This window comes from Artemia sp. Qi Xiang Cuo, chromosome 9, assembly GCF_049724085.1.
Source record: "Artemia sp. Qi Xiang Cuo chromosome 9, ASM4972408v1, whole genome shotgun sequence".
Lineage (NCBI taxonomy): Eukaryota > Metazoa > Arthropoda > Branchiopoda > Anostraca > Artemiidae > Artemia > Artemia sp. Qi Xiang Cuo.
The window spans coordinates 41245239-41264509 of record NC_142802.1 but is presented as its reverse complement, the minus strand read 5'-3'; the positions used below and the strand labels follow the sequence as shown (position 1 = coordinate 41264509).

General features: G+C 35.7%; 1 protein-coding gene across 1 annotated transcript in view; it reads right to left on the bottom strand.

The window, feature by feature from the left end:
• The window catches only part of LOC148948658 (E3 ubiquitin-protein ligase UBR2-like), a 155390-nt gene that overhangs the window by 125663 nt on the left and 10456 nt on the right, over positions 1–19271 (bottom strand). The window contains 3 exon segments of the mRNA XM_089094989.1: positions 2102–2311; positions 13300–13570; positions 15830–15901. Coding sequence (XP_088951115.1) covers positions 2102–2311; positions 13300–13570; positions 15830–15901 — 553 coding nt within the window.

The window sequence follows — 19271 nt, the reverse complement described above, 5'->3', positions numbered from 1 at the left end:
ATTAAACCCCAAAGCTTCCACTCTCAACCTCCTTCTAGTCTCCACTCTTCCACTCTCAACCTCCTTCCAGACTCCACTCTTCCACTATCAACCTCCTTCCAGTCTCCAGTCTCAACCTCCTTCCAGTCTCAACCTCCTTCCAGTGTCCAATCTCCCACTCTCAACCTTCTTCCACTCTCCACTCTTCCACTCTCAACCTCCTTCCACTCTCCACTCTTCCACTCTTAACCTATTATCCACTAGTTTACGATTAGTAAAAAATAGCTTAGAAATAAAAGAAAGTACCATTTTCAGAAAGTAGCAGGTTGGATTTAAATAGCCTAAGATGTAAGTAGAACCGAATTTTGATAATATTTTTGGGAGGTTCCAATACTTTTTGCCCTTATGGACACGGTTTCTTTTTGCCTTTGAATTTATGTCTTCATGCAATATTTCCTTGCTGAGCGTATGCCTTTACAGGGCTCCCATAGATATCCTACAAGATATCTATAGATATTTGACGACATATAGATATCTACGGGATATCTAAGAACTGGGATTCAAGGGGGGCGGGCCCCCTCGCCAACAGGGTAATTTATGTTCGGTTTTAACTTAAATTGATCTCTACTCTTCTTTCAGAAACTTGTGCATTTTTAGGATTTCATATAAACATATATAAGCAGGATCTAACTAATTACTAACCTAACCTAGATTCCTTGCTGAGAGTGTTCCCTTACAGGGCTTCCACAGATATCTATAGAGATCTAACAAGATATAGATACCTACGAGATATCTAAGAAATGGGATTCAAAAGATGGCGGGCCCCCTCGCCTACAGGGTAATTTATGTTCGGTTTCAACTTAAATTGATCTCTACTCTTCTTTCAGAAACTTGTGCATTTTTAGGATTTCATATAAACATATATAAGCAAGATCTAACTAATTACTAACCTAACCTACATTCCTTGCTGAGAGTGTTCCCTTACAGGGCTTCCACAGATATCTATTAAGATCTAACAAGATATAGATACCTACGAGATATCTAAGAACTGGGATTCAAAAGAGGGCGGGCCCCCTCGCCTACAGGGTAATTTGTGTTCGGTTTCAACCAAAATTGCTCTCTACTCTTCTTTTAAAAATTTATATTTTTTAGAATTTAATATAATCATATACAAGTGGGATCTAACTAATTACTTGCTTTCGAAAAAAAAACGTGTCTAAAAAAGTTCCATCCAAAGAGGTCCGAAGTTCGTACCGAAGAGACACTTTATTACTTGGTCTGACGACTTAGGATTTGGAGCAGTAATTGAAAAAAAATATGTCTAAAATTAGTAACTTACAAAAACTATAGGTCAAGTCACTAGTTATACTAAAGAGAGTCTTATGTGAGAGAAAGTAGAAGGTGAAAGGGAACCCAGAAGAAACTGGGATCGCACTGTAGTGAGCAGCCAATAGGCGTATATAGGCCAACTATTTGGCAACTTCACGACGCCTATTTTGTCGATTTGTCGACCTATTATACTGCATCCATCTGCAGTGAGTGTTTTTTCTAGCACTGATTTGTTCTTAATGTTAAAAACGGCCAAACATCGATTGAGGAGAAACCTCAGCCAAGGCGTCCATCAACTACCCGACATGACAAAAGTACTGAAAAATTTAAGAGCCTTGGTTTACGGACTCCCCAAAAAAGATGAACTGCCACAGATTAGAAGGAAATCTTAGAGTTCGGTTTAGTGAATTTTAAGTGAAGATTTGAGCATTAAAACGATCGTTACAAAGTTTGTATCTTACGTCCTAATTAACGATCAAAAAACTGAGTGAAATTTCGCCAATTTTTGGCTAAAAAGGACATGACTCCGCTAGTCCACGTATCTCACTCACCTAACCTGGCTCCGTGTGACGTCTACTTATTTTCAAGCATAAAAAGAGGCATGAAGTGACACTGAATTTACAAGGTTGATGACAACAAGGTGGTGGGACAAATGTGGTAATCCTAATGGAGAGTACCTCGAAGGGAATACGGTTACTTTATAAAAAACTTGAAAACTGGTTTTGTACAGTAGTTCTGATTCCTCTTGGCTCCCCCTTGTACATTTAATCAAATGATGAAAAGAAATACTTACAGCCTTATTTGAGCATTTAACAATACAACGTCCTTCTCTATCAATGATTGTGGCAAAGTCAACAGCCTCCTTTTGCCTACAATCTATAGCTCGCTTTAACGTATCTATAACTTGTTCAAAAGTGTGCGTTTCATCATAGAAAAGCACAGTACAATACACTTCTTCTTCGGCCAGGGAAAGCTGGGCGTTCTCATTCCCCGGATAATTGACCTACGGTTTAAATTGTTAGTTGTGAAATTCTGAAATTTAAACTGAAGGTATATACAAAAATCAATTAAACAACGTCTATACTGACAAGAATAGAGTAGAAATTTCTTTATTATTAGCAAAAAGGGGAATGACTGCAAAAGATTAAATGTTTTTTCATCAAACGGCAAACCCGTGAAAATACAAAAGAACATGTAATTTTTTACAAAAAATAAGACCGAATTTAAAAAAAGCACAATTCAAGGGGATACTCCAACCTTACATACTTTCCTTAGAGGTTGCAGTATGATTTTCTTACAATAAAGGGTATTTCGTCAAGTTATGAAATTCTCACTCTCCGTCAGTTTAAACAAAAATATGAACCCTCAGACCAGACGACTATTTTTACGAAGAGGCGACCATTCCGACATATTTCTCAACATTCCTACGGAAGTTGTGAAATTCTTAGTCCCTGATAATTGACCAGCCATTTAAATTGTTATATGGGCCTCAATATAGATCCCTGTTTTATTAAGAAGCAATTACTTCAATTTATCTCTTCACATTGTTGATAACAGCTTTTTTCGCAGAATGAAGTTAACTGAGATTCAGATAGACTCAGGTATTTATTACTTAACCCCAAAGAAATAGAACAGAACTACATTATATAGAAAGCTCAAGAGCCGTATAAAAAACAGAAGTCCTGTGGGTGGCTGCATCTTCTAACAGCCTTTTAACACCAAAATTATTCAATAAATGATAAAAGAAAAAAATAATTCATCATATTTCACAAACACCAACTTCAAAAAATCTTAATCTTCAAAATAACTTTTAAAATTTTCCCGACACAACCTACCAACGTCTCCAACTCCCTGCACCCCCTCCCAAAAACCCAAAAATTCCAGCCACCTTTTTTCAAAATTTCTTTGACTTTATTTTAAACAAAATCAAGTTACCAACCGCTCTAACACTATACGGGAGACCATTCCACACTGAAACAGCATAGTTTCTCATAGCGAAATTCGACCTCGTTGAGTGTCAGATTTCATGAACCAGATGATCAACGTTTCAAGTAGCATATTCTTGGTAACCAGAATTCCAGGATAACATATTTCAGACTCAGCTATGAAGTACTAGTTGTGACCTCGTCCAGGATGGTTTTCTTGAGTTCAGCAAAGACCTTTGAACTCTGATGACACGGCCATTGTCGTAATTAAAAAAAAGAAAAAAACAAGAAAATCAGGAAGATAAAGGTCTGGAATATCTGATGCCCACCGCAAATCAATCTTGAGACTACTCACTCGACCTAAAACCTCTTTCAGCCATCCTGGGTTTGGTTCTTGCAAGTCCCAGGGCCTGACTTAATTTTGCATAGACTCTCTTTGACATTGCTAGATTATTGACAATCTCACATGTACGATTCGTGTGGTAATCTCGATGAAATAACTTCGATTGTTTTCACTAACTGCATCGAAGTACCAAGGACAGTGAAAATGAAAACCGATTGTTTGTATTGGTTAAGCGGAAACTTAAGCAACCATATATATAAATTTTTAGCAACAATAAGAAAATTGATTTTTTAAGGAAACAGATCTTTATATGCAGTTTTGGTAGTAGCGAAGATAAATAAAGAAAATTCAATCAAAAATAAGCTAAATACATGTGGAAACAAACTGCCTAAGAAGATGTAGGTTTACTTGGAAGGTGTGTTGTCTTTGAAAACAACAGATTCTGAAGTTTGAATTTTTGTGGACAATGTGTTGTCAGACTGAACTAATTGATTTCGCTTATTTATTTTGACGATTCAACTTAGCAACACTGATGGAAATCTGATACTTCCCTTAAAATTTCATAAATTTGTAGCAACCAAAAGAAAAATCTTAGAAAATCGCGGTTCACAGGTATGAATAAATCTAAGATAGATCCAGTGGTGGGAGGGGGGGGGACAAAAAATTTTTTTATGTTCTTGGTACTCTGAGGTTTTTGATGGTCCTATACTTCTCCAGCTACTTCACCTGTTTCTGGATTCTGCTTCGTGAGATTTGGCACAGTGTATTATTTTATAAAACTCCCTTGGGCCTAATTATGAACAATCACTAGTTTACTCCCATTTCCAGTAAAAATTATTTTGTCTTTGGATAATATTGGTTTTTTTTTTACTCTTTTTTCTTGCTGCTGGACTCATTCATGTGAATATTTACTCCAATACCAATAAAAGAATCTATTATTTTTTCTCTTGATAAATTCTCTTTTTACTACTAAAATTCTCAGACTTCTTTTGGTTAAGATTTGACAATCATTTTCTATTTCGGTTTGAACTTGAGGCTCTTTAAGCTTTAGAAAAACTAGAAAAGGGCTAAGTATATTTTTAATTCTGTAATTTTTATGAATTGAAAAATAATTATCGATTCATATAGCAGTTTAAACTTTGTCAATGAAAACTTTGTCAAAGTTAGTCAATAACAAAGTTTATAAACTTTGTTTATAAACAATAACAAAGTTTAAACTTTGTCAATGGACAATATTTAGGTGAAATACCTAAATATTTTAGTCACTAAACATGTTCTGGATTGAAGTTTCGTTATGAATAATTAGAATAGAACCACTTGCTACCAAAATTTGCCGGAAATGTTTTATATTCTCTAACTTTCATTACATAAATACCAAGTCCTATTTATTCTAAGGGCTCACTCTGATAAGGTTTTATGCATTGCTAGCTTTGTTGGTGTTGTTTTAAATGTTTTCGCTTTACTTGTGAATTATTCGTTGCCTTGTTAACATCATTTAGGACAGTCAGAACTAGCAGCTACAGCTTGTTCTTATCATTCGTTTTTTTTTCTAACTTTATTCTGTGAAAAAAGACTATCATCAGGAATCTATTGCCCTTAATAAAACAGTCTTCTAATCTGAGGTTGATATAGCACTATAAATTGCAGGTCAGTTACCAAGTAAGTGAGTATTCATTTGCATCCATATAATGAATGTGGGTATCCATAGGGGCCCTGTAAGGGTGAATCAGCAAGGGAAAAGTTTGTAAAGATTACCGGGGCACCATTGTGAAAACACTGCTGCATGTTATGAAAAGTTTCGTGCTCTGAATGCTGGACAACAGCGTGACTATAACCTTGCATTTCAGTGTTTGCATTGTATATTAGTTGTCGATTTTGTCTTTTATCAATGAAATCTCTTTCATTCTGTCACGTCTTTTTCTTCTTTTTCTTTTTTTGTTTCTTTTTTGTGTTGTTTCTTTTGTTTTATTTTTTATTTATATTTTTTTCAGTACTTGTGTCGTTTCGTGATTTCCCCACTTTACAGGCCATACAGCCTTTGTGGGATCTTTGATTGTGTTATTGAGTCGTTTATTTTTATTTTTTTGAAATAAATTGTCAAAACAAAAATTGTCTAAAATAAATTGTCTCTTTAATCTGAAATTCTAATTTCAGATTAAATTCTTATAATTCTAATATAAGAAATTCTAATATAAGCTCAATAAACTATACTTATTATAAATTTCATTTAATTCTGAGTAAGAATTAAAAATTTAGTCAACTGAAACTCTGGTCCGTCTTTCGGGTCGTTCTGTACAGACTATTGGCCTCAGGTCCAAAGTCTCCGATCGTCGGAAACCAATGCTGATTCGCTATGCTATTAGAGAGGCTTCGACACAAGAGTGTGGAGGTTAATCACATTCCATGCGCCTTGTTCGTCACTTTAAATTACTATTTGACTAAAATATTAGATAAGCATATGTAAACATTTTTTTAACATTAGGTAATTGAATGATGAGCTTTTGAGATTATTGTTTGTAATTAGGTAAGTGTTTACAAAGAGCACGCAGTTATATGGAATTGGTATTCACTAGTTTCTTACACATTAACACAAATTACTAATTTTTATTTCCTGTGTTTCAGGAAAGAAATAGGTTCAACCTTGAATATAAAAGGCGAAAAATAGCAGATTGAAAATTAAAACTAAAGAGAAGAAAATTATTTCCTTTGATGTTCAGGAGATTGTTACCGCTTTCCACTACCAGTCTAATTTGGGAGGATCTGCAGAATGATTTAATCAGAGGCAACGCTATAGCGTTGCCTATAGTAAAGGCTATACGATTCCAAAGTTTTATTATTTATTTTTACCCAGAGGCGCTTCATATGGAAGGGGTCGTCGTAGAAACTTCAAAGGGGGCTCATTCGATTGAAAATCGAGAGTTGTAGTACCCTTTTAAAGGGTAATAAATGATTGGATGGCAACGAACACCCCTTCCACGCCCACCATTTCCCCAAACACATCCCATCAAAATTTTGAGATCGCTATTTTATTCTACATAGTTGACTTCCTGATAGAAATTATGTTTTTCAGGAGGACACTCTCCCTACAGCCCTCAGGGCAAAGGATGTAAGTTATGCCCTGGGGGCATATAAGCTTTTTAAGGGTCGTAGAAACTTCAAAAAGGGCTCATTCAAATGGAAATTCAAAGGGCTAGTGACCTTTTTAATAGTCGAAAGTGATGGGAGGGCAACTAACCCCCCTCTCACGCCCACTTTTTCCCCAAACAATTCCCATCAAAATTTGAGTTAGCCGTTTTGTTAAATGTTTTTTAAATTTCTGCAAATTAGGTCTTTGAGAAAGTCACCCCCCCCCCCCACAACCCTCAGGGTAAGGGTTGTAAGTTATGCCCTGGGGGCATATAAGGTTTTTATAGAAAGCGTTGTCGTAGAAACTTCAAAAAGGGCTCATTCGATTGGAAACTTAAATGACTAGTGTCCTTTTTAATAGTCGAAAGTGATTGGAAGGCAACTAACACCACTTCGACACCCACCATTTCCCCAAACACATCCAATCAAAATTTTGAGACAGTGATTTTGTTCAACGTAGTTCAAAGTTCGAGAAATCATATCTTTGAGCAGGCTACTCCCCCCACAGTCTTCAGGGCAAGGGTTATAAGTTATGCCGTGGGGGCATGTATGGTTCTTATGGAAGGAAAGCTCGTGTAAACTTAAAAGGGGGCTCATTTGATGGGAAATTGAAAGTTCTAATGTGGTTCTTATGGAAGGGATGCTCGTATAAACTTCAAAGAGGGCTCAATTGATTGGAAATTGAAAGTTCTAGTTCACTTTTTAAGAGTAAAAAGAGATTGGAGCCCAAACACATCCAATCAAAATTTTGAGACAGTGATTTTGTTCAACGTAGTTCAAAGTTCGAGAAATCATATCTTTGAGCAGGCTACTCCCCCCACAGTCTTCAGGGCAAGGGTTATAAGTTATGCCGTGGGGGCATGTATAGTTCTTATGAAAGGAAAGCTCGTGTAAACTTAAAAGGGGGCTCAGTTGATGGGAAATTGAAAGTTCTAAAATGGTTGTTATGGAAGGGATGCTCGCATAAACTTCAAAGAGGGCTCAATTGATTGGAAGTTGAAAGTTATAGTTTACTTTTTAAGAGTAAAAAGAGATTGGAGGGCCCCTGGCCCCAGCCCCCCCCCCCCGCCCTCCACGCCTTTTTTTTGTCAAACCCATCTGATAAGAACTTCAAGATATCCATTAAAAAAAATAGTTCTAACGAGAACTCTGGGGTCGACAATACCTCCCAGGGCCTGAAGGCATGCGTTGTAAGTTACGCCCTGGGGGAATATATGGTTCTTATGGATGGCATGCTCGTCAAAACTGCACAAAGGGCTCATTTGACTGGAAATTGAAAGTTCAGTTTTTGAGAGTCAAATGGCATTGGAGGGCAAATAACCCCCCGCAGCCCTTTTTGCCGACTGCATCCGATAAAAATTTTGAGATAGCCATCAAGTTAAAAATAGTTCAGAAGTCAGATAACAAAAACTCATGTGTCGACACAGCCCCCCAGGACCCGGGGGCAGGTGTTGTAAATTATGCCCTGGGGCATATATGGTTCTTATGAAAGGGATGCTCGTATAAACTTCAGAGAGGGCTCATATAATTGGAAATTGAAAGTTGAATCACTTTTAGATAGTCAAAAGAGATCCGAGGGCAACTAGCCATCCCCGCCACGCCTTCTTTTTCCAAACCCATCTGATGAAAATTTTGAGATAAACATTTTGTTACAAAAATAAATAGTTCAAAGATCAGATAAGGAAAACTACGGTGTCAATACAACCCCCCAGGGCCCGGGAGAAGGCGTTCTAAGTTATACCCTAAAAGCATGTATGGTTCTTATGAAAGAGGCGCTCGTATAAACTCCATAGAGGGCTCATTTGATTGGAAATCAAAAGTTCTAGTTCACTTTTTAAGAGTCATGAGATTTAAGGACAACTAGCCCTCCCCCAGGCCTTTTTTCCCAAACCCATCCGCTACAAATTTTGATATAGCCGTTTTTTTAAAAATTGTTCAAAAATTAGATGACAAAACTCCGGTTTCAACATGCCCCCCCCCCAGGGCCCGACGGGTAGGCGTTGTAAGTGTTGTCCTGTGGGAGTATATGGTTCTTATGAAAGAGATGCTCGTATAAACTTCAGAGAGTGTTCATTTGATTGGAAACTGAAAGTTCTAGGTTCACTTTTAAGAGTCAAAAGATATCCGTGGGCAAACTTCAGAGAGAGCTCATTTGATTGGAAATTGAAAATTGTAATTCAGTTTTTAAGATTCAAAAGAGATCAGAGGGCAACTACTCCCCCCCACGCCCCTTTTCTCCCAAATTCATCCGATACAAATTTTGAGATAGCCCCTTTGTTAAAAATAGTTCAAAGGTCAGATTGAAAAAAAATCCGGTGTCGACACAACTACCCAGGGCCCTTCTTATGAAAGGGATGCTCGTATAAACTTCCTCATTTGAATGGAAATTAAAAGTTCTAGTTCATTTTCTCAGAGTAATAAAAAATCTGAGGGTAACTAGCCCCTCCCGCACTCCACGCCTTTGGGGTAATCGGATGGATAAACCCATCCGATAAAAATTTGAGGTGACTACTTTGTTAAAAATCGTTCTAACATCAGATATTAAAACTCCGGAGTCGACACAGCCCCCCAGGGACAGGCGTTTCAAGTTATACTCTGGGGGTATATATGTTTCTTATAGACGGAATGCTTGTATAAACTTCAGAGAGGGCTCATTTGATTGAAAATAGCAAGTTCTAGTTCACTTTTAAAGAGTCAAAAGAGATCAAAGGGCAATTAGCCCCCCCCCCCCCCCGCCTTTTTTACCCAAACCCATCAGATAAAAATTGTTAGACAGCCATTTTGTTAAAAATGGTTCAAACATCAGATAATAAAAACACCAAGGTAGACACAAACCCATGTTTTCCCTCTGATATTGCTATTTTGATACCAGTTTTGATACTTTGATGAATATTTGGTTTTTAAAAAAAAAGTTTGATTTTAAAATAAAGATTTTAAAAACTTGAAACTTTTTGCAATCAAAAACTAAAAAAAATAATTAAAAAAAACTCCGAAAAATACGTTTTTCAAAGAAAAGTAAGGGCCATTTCCAACTTGAGCTCAGCAGATACAAATACCTGTTAAAATTTAAACTCAAAACGACCAATAATTACTAGTAAAGAATAAGTGAAACCCAAAACGAACAGAAATTCAATAAACAATCATAGCAAAAAACATACAAAAAGTAATAATATAAATGAATAAATAGATGTCAAAGTGAGTAATGCTTAGATTGAATATGAAAATCAGGCTTAAAACGAAAAAAAATCCTATTGAAGTATAAATAAAACTTAAAACCAACATAAATTAAATAAACAGTCAATGAAAAAAAAAATACAATACACATAAATTTAAATGAATAAATAAATCATAAAACGAATTAAACTTAAATTTAATACGCAAATCAAGCTTAAAACGAACAAAAAAAAAAAAAAAAACCAGAGTTTGGGTATCGCCTCCTCTCACTTTAAAAGTCGAAAACCTACTGCGCCATTGGCCTTTTACTGAAAACTATATACGCCTTGAACAGTCTTGGAAAGTATAAACAACATCAAATTGAATATTTGATATATAATGATATTACTTGTTGAAAGATCTTTGAGTCCAAGAATTTATTTCACTGTAATTTTATCTTTATTCCCAATGATGCAAGAGCAGGAAAAGAAATAAAATTTGAGATAGTTCGTTTTCAGTGAGGCACCAGAGAAATAGTATGCTTTTGGTTTCTAGTTAGGGATAACCTATCAGACTTTTGCTTGGATCGAAACTGTACTTGTCTGGAACAACTTAAAAAAGAGACGCTAAATTAAACTAAATATTTGATGTATAATGTGATTAATTGCTGAAAGCTCAACAGTTCAAAATTTTACTATAATTTTATTGTTTATTTTCAATATTAAGTACAAAAGGAAATATTTGTAATAAAATTGGTTTTCAGTAAAGTGCCAGTGACGCAGTAGGCTTTAGACTTTTAAAGTGAGAGAAGGAGGCGATGCACAAACTTTTGCTTGTAATGATTTTTGTTCGATTCAAGCTTGATTTGCATATTCAATTTAAGTTTCATTCGTTTTAAGATTTATTTATATATTTACATTAATATCTATTGTATGTTTGTTTGCATTGATTGTTATTTAATTTCGGCTCGTTTTAAGTTTCATTTATACTTCAATAGCACAATAGTTTTTTCCGTTTTAAGCTTTATTTTCATATTCAATCTAAGAATTACTCGCTTTAAGATCTATTCATTCATTTGTATTATTACTTGTTGTATGTTTTTGCTATGATTGTTTCTTTAATTTCTGTTCGTTTTGGGTTTCATTTATTCTTTAATAGTAATTTCTGGCTGTTTTGAGTTTGAATTTTAACAGGTATTTGTATCTGCTGAGCTCCAAGTTTAAAATGGCCTTTACTTTTCTTTGAAAAACTTATTTTTCGGAAAGTTTTTTTTAAATTAATATTTTGTAACGGGCAGCACAAATTCCGTAAAGTCAAATCTGCTATTATTTTTTTAGGGGGGGGGGGGTGAATGACAGGTTTGGCAATTCCCCTCCTAAATACCTCGCTCTTTACACTATAGTTTGACCTTTTGTCCCAATACTTTAAGAACGCCTCCTGAAACAAAAGGACCCTTTAATTGCAATAAGAAGTTTTTTAAAGGTACTAAACAACTCTAGCGTGAAGGGCGGGGAATTGAGGAGGTGGCAGCCTCTCTCATACACGGAATCATTTCTGTTTACTTTAAATTTTAATACTGCTCCTTACTTTCAGTTGAAAAAACTTGTTTTTTTATATTAAATAGCTTTAAAAACTTACTTTTTAATGGAAATTAAATATATACGACATAAAAACCATCCCCCGGCTAAACCCTCTTAAGGCTTAACTCATACAATTATGCACATTTTAGCCTTCTTACGAAGCCTCTTCTTTTTAATGGGTTATCGACATAAATTGGCACAGTAACCTTTGAGGGAAACCCGGATTTTCAGGTATGAATAGACCTCAAATAGATTAAGAGGGCTAAATATGTTTTCATTTTGGTGTCCTTGGTACTTTAAAATCAAGTGACAAGGTGTCACTTTAAGGGTTCCTCCAAGGGCCCAAGATAGAATTTGTGATGGTAGTGATTAGTATATTCGAAAAGAGCGTTAAATGTCGTATCGAGTGGTATGACTTCTAGCAACAAATTAGTCAAGAAAAGAAAAAACGTATTCTGCTTTCCAGGAAGCTTTAAAGAGTTCGGTTCTAATCAATGCCGCGAATTCATTAAAAAACACATGTACACATCATAAAACAACAGAATCATGGTTGTTCTTAAAATCCAATTAATATTTGTACAGGCCGTTACATATTAATTATGATTTGGCAACTTTTTTACATCGAAGTCATAATGGCGCACTTATAAAAAAAAATACACTGTTACACAGTTCCTATTTTTGTCAGTTGTTAATGGTCAGAAAATTTTCAGTTCTTAACCGAACATTTTCTACTCGCTTTTGTTCAATGCTCCTGTACCGAACAAGAGGTTGAGAAATTTATGAGTTGTAGCTTCAGTGGTTTAACGCCAAATGATGGGTAGGAGTATCATGCGTGTTGGTCTGGGTATTGGCATTGTGATGAGGATAGGTATTACTGGTGCCACACAAGGTGTAAAGTCTCCTAACTCCATTAAAAAGAAATAACATTTTAAACACAGTTGAATAGCTGATAGACTTCATCTTCAAAATTAAGGGATTGAAGCCAAAATTTCTCTGTAAGAGACAATTGATCTGTATTTTCTTGTGTTTTCCAGTAATCTTTTAGGTCCAAATTCAGTCTGGACAATTTAGGTCTAGGCTAGCTTGAGAAAAAACTGGCCACCTTGACTTTAAGCTACTGACAAAATCCTGCGTTCGGTACCCTCACCAACATTTTTAAGTACTGAAATTCAAGTATGCAATAATTTACCACGGGCTAAAAAGAAACGCCTAAAAAAATGCTAAAAAACACGACGAAAAAAAACTCTATATATTTCTTCTCGACAATAGCGCCCATTTTAGCTGTTACAAGTCTCCCATACTCTTTGATGGAAACTATAAACTATATAAGTCAACTCTTCAGAAGAGAAGATACTACCAAACGAGAATGAAGAAATGAAAATTAACACCTTATGAATTGAAATTAGTTTATACATCCTTGTGACACTTATTTGAGGCCTTATCTACTTGATTATGGAGAATATATACAAGAAAACCAAACTCTTTGATAGAGACGATGGAACGTAGACAAAGGAAAACGCAAAGCAGAAAAGGAATAAAAATAGGGGATGAACACATTGCAACGTAAAACAGATAGGTGCACCGCGGACATTTGAAGGGGTAGCGAGGACTTCAAAAGAAGGAGAGTTGATATTCCATGTGGGGGAGGGGGTGTCGATCAATATCATAAGCTTTGTAAGCAATAGAGATTTACAAAAACATTGTATGAAATGAGTCGAAGGACGTATGATAAATCTAAAAAAGATCTAACAGCATCCTTATTGAGGTACAAGAGCAATTTCTTCTGGGCAATATTTTGATGACCTCATTCCCGCCACCAAAGTATCAAGGATGCTTGAAGCCATGCATAATTGCACATTATTACCTGTAAATCCTGAGGTAGATCCAGATTGTAAATCCTGAGGTATATAGCGAGTACTGAGGTAAGAATATGATAGGCATATTTCAGAACAGTTGCAAACACTATTTTCGTCCTTCCCATAACATCAGGGGGCATTCTGGCCATTAATTTTTCACGGCCCCCTTCAGAGGCTGCCAATCCTTTGGCGTGATTTTCACAAAACGCTTCAGTTTTCCAGGCTTCAGGGTCTCCACAGTCACAATAGCCTCCGCCAACTGACATACTAAGTCGGTATCTAAAGGAAAAAGCGCAAACAAAAAATCAAGGTTGTTAATTTGGATGTCAGAAGGGGGAGTGGGTCAATGACCCACTAAGAAACAAGAAGATATTTTAAAAAGAAATCCACTACCAATTTTTTTGAAGTCACGAGCGTGATGCAGGGCCTGCATTTTTTTTTCCTTTTTTTTAAATACAGAAAGGGACTCGCATAATATGCAGGGAGTTTCACTGCTTCAAAGACTTATTTTTCTTACCCACAAAGTAGTTTTTTGTTGTTTTTTTTAACTTAAAAAATTAAAAATATCTAGCTCAACCCTGCTATGCATCGATTCCACATATCTCAAAAAGCTTTTCGAGGTTCGAAATTAATGTAGATAAACGAAACTTGAATTCTTGTGCCGTAAATAAGTTTTTTTGTGCATACTTTGAAATTGTGAGTTTTCATAAAAAAAAAACTTCCGATTTTATTTTCATTTTAATAAATATAAGGAGACATCAAACATAATCATGTATAACTTTAATTAACTTCAGAGTTACCAATCAGAAACCAGATGCCTCAATATATTTCTTAGGTAACATTGCTTTGAGTTGTAGTCCTAAACTTGGTAAAGTGCATCCAGGGTGCATAACTTTTCAATTATTTTCTTTTTTTAAGACATCCTAACAATATTATGTCTTATTACAGTAAACACGAAGGACTTGCTTAACTCTAGGCCGACGGTCCGGCGCCAGTTTTTCTCTTTTCTCTTTTCTCTTTTATTTTCTCTTTTAAGACATCCTAACAATATTATGTCTTATTACAGTAAACACGAAGGACTTGCTTAACTCTAGGCCGACGGTCCGGCGCCAGTTTTTCTCTTTTCTCTTTTCTCTTTTATTTTCTCTTTTAAGACATCCTAACAATATTATGTATTATTACAGTAAACACGAAGGACTTGCTTAACTCTAGGCCGACGGTCTGGCGCCAGTTTTTCTCTTTTCTCTTTTAAGACATCCTAACAATATTATGTCTTATTACAGTAAACACGAAGGACTTGCTTAACTCTAGGCCGACGGTCAGGCGCCAGTTTTTCTCTTCTCTTTTTTCTTTTTTGTCTTTTATTTTCTCTTTTAAGACATCCTAACAATATTATGTCTTATTACAGTAAACACGAAGGACTTGCTTAACTCTAAGCCGACGGTCCTGTGCGAGTATCCCCAATTCATCTTCAAAATTATAAAGCTACTAAGAGAGTTGATGAAAATCGTTGCTAGAGAATTAATTTTTTGGTTTATGGTGGATGCCTACCACGACCAAAAAAGAACACCAGATTTGAAAGGCCTGTTATTTTTATGTTTTTGTTGTTGACAACATTGTTTTGTATGTTTTGTTATCACTAATCATAGTAAAATAACGGCGGAAACTACACCGCCTTTCCATCACAAACAACAACAAAAAAATCAAGAAGAACAATAGGGAATTCTTTTCATAAGACAGTGAAGATAAATTGAATTAATATTTCGGCCCTGCGTCCAAGGGCCGTCCTCAGCAAAACAAAAGTGTATAAAAGAAAAAATCTTACTAATTATAGTTAAGTTTTGTTGATGATAGTTATAGTTATAGATTGTAATTATAGTTGATCATAGATCATAGTTTGATCATAGTTATGTTTGATCATATGTTATGTTTTGATACTGCGCTTTTGTTTTCTATGTTAACATTTGTGGTGCAAATTCGTAAATAATATAAATAACGTAATAATAACGTTATAACGTAATAATAACGTAAATAATGTGTGGTAAACTCGATTTACAGTATATTCAAATCCGGCTTCTCTTTGGGACACCCTTCAGACAGTTGTGTGTAGTTTTTTGTTCAAAGATACTTCTCCTGTCCAGTTCGATCACCCTTCGAAATGCCTGGCATATGTGATGCAGAGTCAATGACGTTCCATCGTGAAGAAGCACATCCAATCCTTCTATAAAAATTCCTGTTCTAATGCCACCTTTGTTAATGTAACAAGATAAAGATGTAGGAGCACAAACTGCTCTGATTATTTGAAGGAGGAAACGCCAAGGCAAAAGTACTGAACAAAGGACTTTGTTCAGTTCTGTTCCTTCTGGAACCAACTCCCTGGGAATGCTGTCCAACCAAAGTCATATATAAACACCTTCAAACTAAAGTTAAACAGATGTTTAAAAGGTAGCGACTTTACTGATCACAAAACTAATGGCATTTTGGGGACTTGATATTTCTATTCCTAGGAAGAATGTTTTAGAAAATGTGTCAACTCACCTATGCTGTTTGTGTGCAGACCTTTTGAAACAGTCAACACAGAGAATACATTTTGGGTTAGTACCACAGTCCCTGAAATAAAATACAGATAGCACTAGAAATATTTGATAAAAATTTGACATTAACAATTAAACTGAACCAAGAACGCCGTGCAGTAGGCCAATACAGAAATATGTTTGGTTAGTCAGTAGTAAATCAGTCGGCAAAACTGCAAAGAGAAGTATATTGCAGCTTCACTAACTTTACTGAAACTGTGCCAATTTTATCAAAATCTGAACCTCACTAGGTTATACACCAAGTAAAAATGATCAGCAAGTTGATAGAGTTCGTCACCCCCTGTTCCTCTCCCCCATAATGTGGCTAGTGGCACATCTAGCTTACATTTATATATACACTTTAACCCACTTTAATTAGACAAAAGGGTATAATATACAAAAAATAAATTATAAAGCATAAACATGAAACGAATATTTTGAGTGAAAAGCAAATTAAAAATAGATAAAACAATAACATTTTAATTCGGTGAAGAAGCTGCGGTAGCGATAGCATATGGAATGCAGCGACATTTTTGGAACAAATTTTATACTTATTGGGCACGCGGCGTGTACCGTTCTCTCACATGTAGATCATGTTCAGCAGCACGACAGTAATGACAAAGTTACGCAAACAATTTATTATTTTGTAGTTACCTAGGTGGAGTAATTATCATTACTAAAAAAAATATTACAATGGACAAACAAAGACCAAAAAAAGAGGTTATTTCACCATATGTGGACATAAAGCTTCGGATGTATAAAAATGGCGATAAATTGATGTTTAATCTATATACAGGCATAAGTACAATCAGGACTTGCGATATTGAGCAGAGCTGTTCTTCAAAACATAAAGATGTAGGTGAAATGACAGATGAAGACAAATCTGAATATATTACTAAACATTTATTAAAATTTTTGAAAACAATTGAATAAAAAAAAACGATTTTTTAACTGAAAGTAAGGAGCGACATTAAAACTTAAAACGAACAGAAATTATTCCGTATACGAAAGGTGCTGTGCCCTCCTCAACGCCTCGCTCTTTATGCTAAAGTTTGACTCTCTGTCACAACTCTACTTTTTAAAACAACAAAAAGCTTTAGCGTAAAGAGCGAGGCGTTGAGGAGGGGACAGCCCTTTTCATATACGGAATAATTTCTGTTCGTTTTAAGTTTTGATGTCGCTCCGTACTCAGTTAAAAACACTTGTTTTTTTATTTAATTTTTGAACGTTTTTCAACTAATGCATGTCCAGATTTGGCTCACTGTACATGAAAAATTAAAACAAAATTTCAATATTAATTTTGGCAGATTTATTCCGTATATGAGGGTTTGCCCCGGCTCAATACCTTGCTCTTTATGCTAAAGCTGTTAGCTCTTTTTAAAAAGCTTCCTCTTCTAATTAAACGGCCCCCATGTTTCAGTAGACGCCAGGGCCGTATCGAGAATTTTTTTTCGGGGGGTATTTTACACAAGTTTTTTTCGGGGGGAGGGGGGGGGGTACCCAAAAAAACCTAAAAAAAAATAAAAAACTTGTTTATATCCATTTTTGTTACGTTTTTACGAGTCAGAAAAAACATTTCGGGGGGTGGAGGGGTCAAACCCCCTAACCCCCCTAACGCCCCTGGATACGGCCTGTAGATGCTCTTAAAGATAGGGACAAACAGTCCACCCCTCCCCCTCACGGAAAACTCCTCCATGAAAATTTCGTCCAACGTAAAGTGCACCCCTTCCTCGTCAAATTCCCTTCATACAGTTCCAACCTCACTGAGGATCCCCCCTCCCTGTAAAATTACTTGCAGACGATTTTGCCTGAAAATTGTCCTTAGCATTCTTTCATTTCAATAAGACTTTAATCTCTAATTGGTTTCTCGATCACTCCAGAAATGCCCCCGTCCTTGGAAATTATTTCCCGGAAATGAAAACACGTGGAAAAAGGCCCCTTGATAATTCCCCCAGAACACTGCAACGTGAAAAATTTGGCAAAGAGAATGTAAGACAATTAAGAAGAATTACGTATAGTATGGTGATTCTGTCAAATCCCTCCAGTACAACATTTCCTCTGGAATATTGACCCCTCCCCCCAGAATTTCCCTCCCCAGGGACGACTCTCCCTTTAGAAATCCACCCGAAGTACACCCCCCCCCCAAAAAAAAATGTCTGTATACTTCTCAATAACAAATACTATACGTAAACAATAGGCGAATTTCATAACTTACAGGCCTCTCCCCATGGAGTGTGGAGAACATTTTACACCTAAAGTCATAATTATTTGATTTTTAAACTATGCTGAACAAAATGGCCATCTCAAAATTTTGATCAGATAATCTTGGGAGAAAATAGATGTGGGAGGGGGCCCAGTCGCCCTCCGATCTTTTTAGCTACTAAAAAATGGCCTTACAACCTTCAATTTCCGTTCGAATGAACCCTCTCTGGATCTTCTAAAAACATTATTTCGATACAATCACCCCTGGAAAAGAAAAAAAACACGCAACCGTGACCGGTCTTCATGCAGAAATAGAAAAAATCCCCATTTTTGTAGATAGGAGCTTGAAACTTCTTCAGTGAGGTTCTCTGGCATGCTGAATCTGATGGTGTAATTTTTATTAAGATTCTTTTAATTTTAGGGGCTTTCCCCCCTATTTCAAAAATCAGGCAAATTTTATCAGGCTTGTAACTTTTGATGGGTAACGCTAAACTTGATGAACAATTGTGTATTTGGAATCAGCATAATAAGCTGATTCTTTTGATGTATCTATTAATATCAAAATTCTTTTTTTTTAGAGTTTTGTTTTCTATTGAGCCAAGGTGCTTCTTGCTTACAGTTTGTTACCATAAACTGTTTGAAATAAATTATGTTCAATTAATGAAATTTTTGTTATCAGCTAAAACTACACTACAAGTGCAAGCTTTTTTAGCTCAGCCTTGTAACAACAGAAAACCACACGGATGCTGAATTTTTGAAAAATAAATTCGTAAATTGCTCTGTAGGCTTAACAGGGGGTTATTCGCGACAAGCCGTGCCTTAAACGCAAAAAGTGACAGTCATGGATTTCCATTGTTAACCAAAGCTAGCTTGTAGGACTGACTAGCGAATATTTACTGAAAAAGCTAGTTATTTGAAAATTGACTATGCTTTCATTGTCATAATCCGTTTTTCTCAGTAAACTAGCGATAATAATTGGGTGTCAGTCGTGATTTTGCAAGGTTTTCAAAAATGCTATTCATTTTTTTATTACAAAATAAGGAAAAAATTTAAAATTACTCTTCTGGTTATGTATTCCTTTAATTTACAGTTTTATTAAAGTTATGAGTGGAATAATCTGAATTCAGCGCAAAAACCCCTTCCACTAGCAGCCTAGATTTGCTTTCCAATCCTAGACAATTTTTGTTTTCTTGCAAAAAATGGTC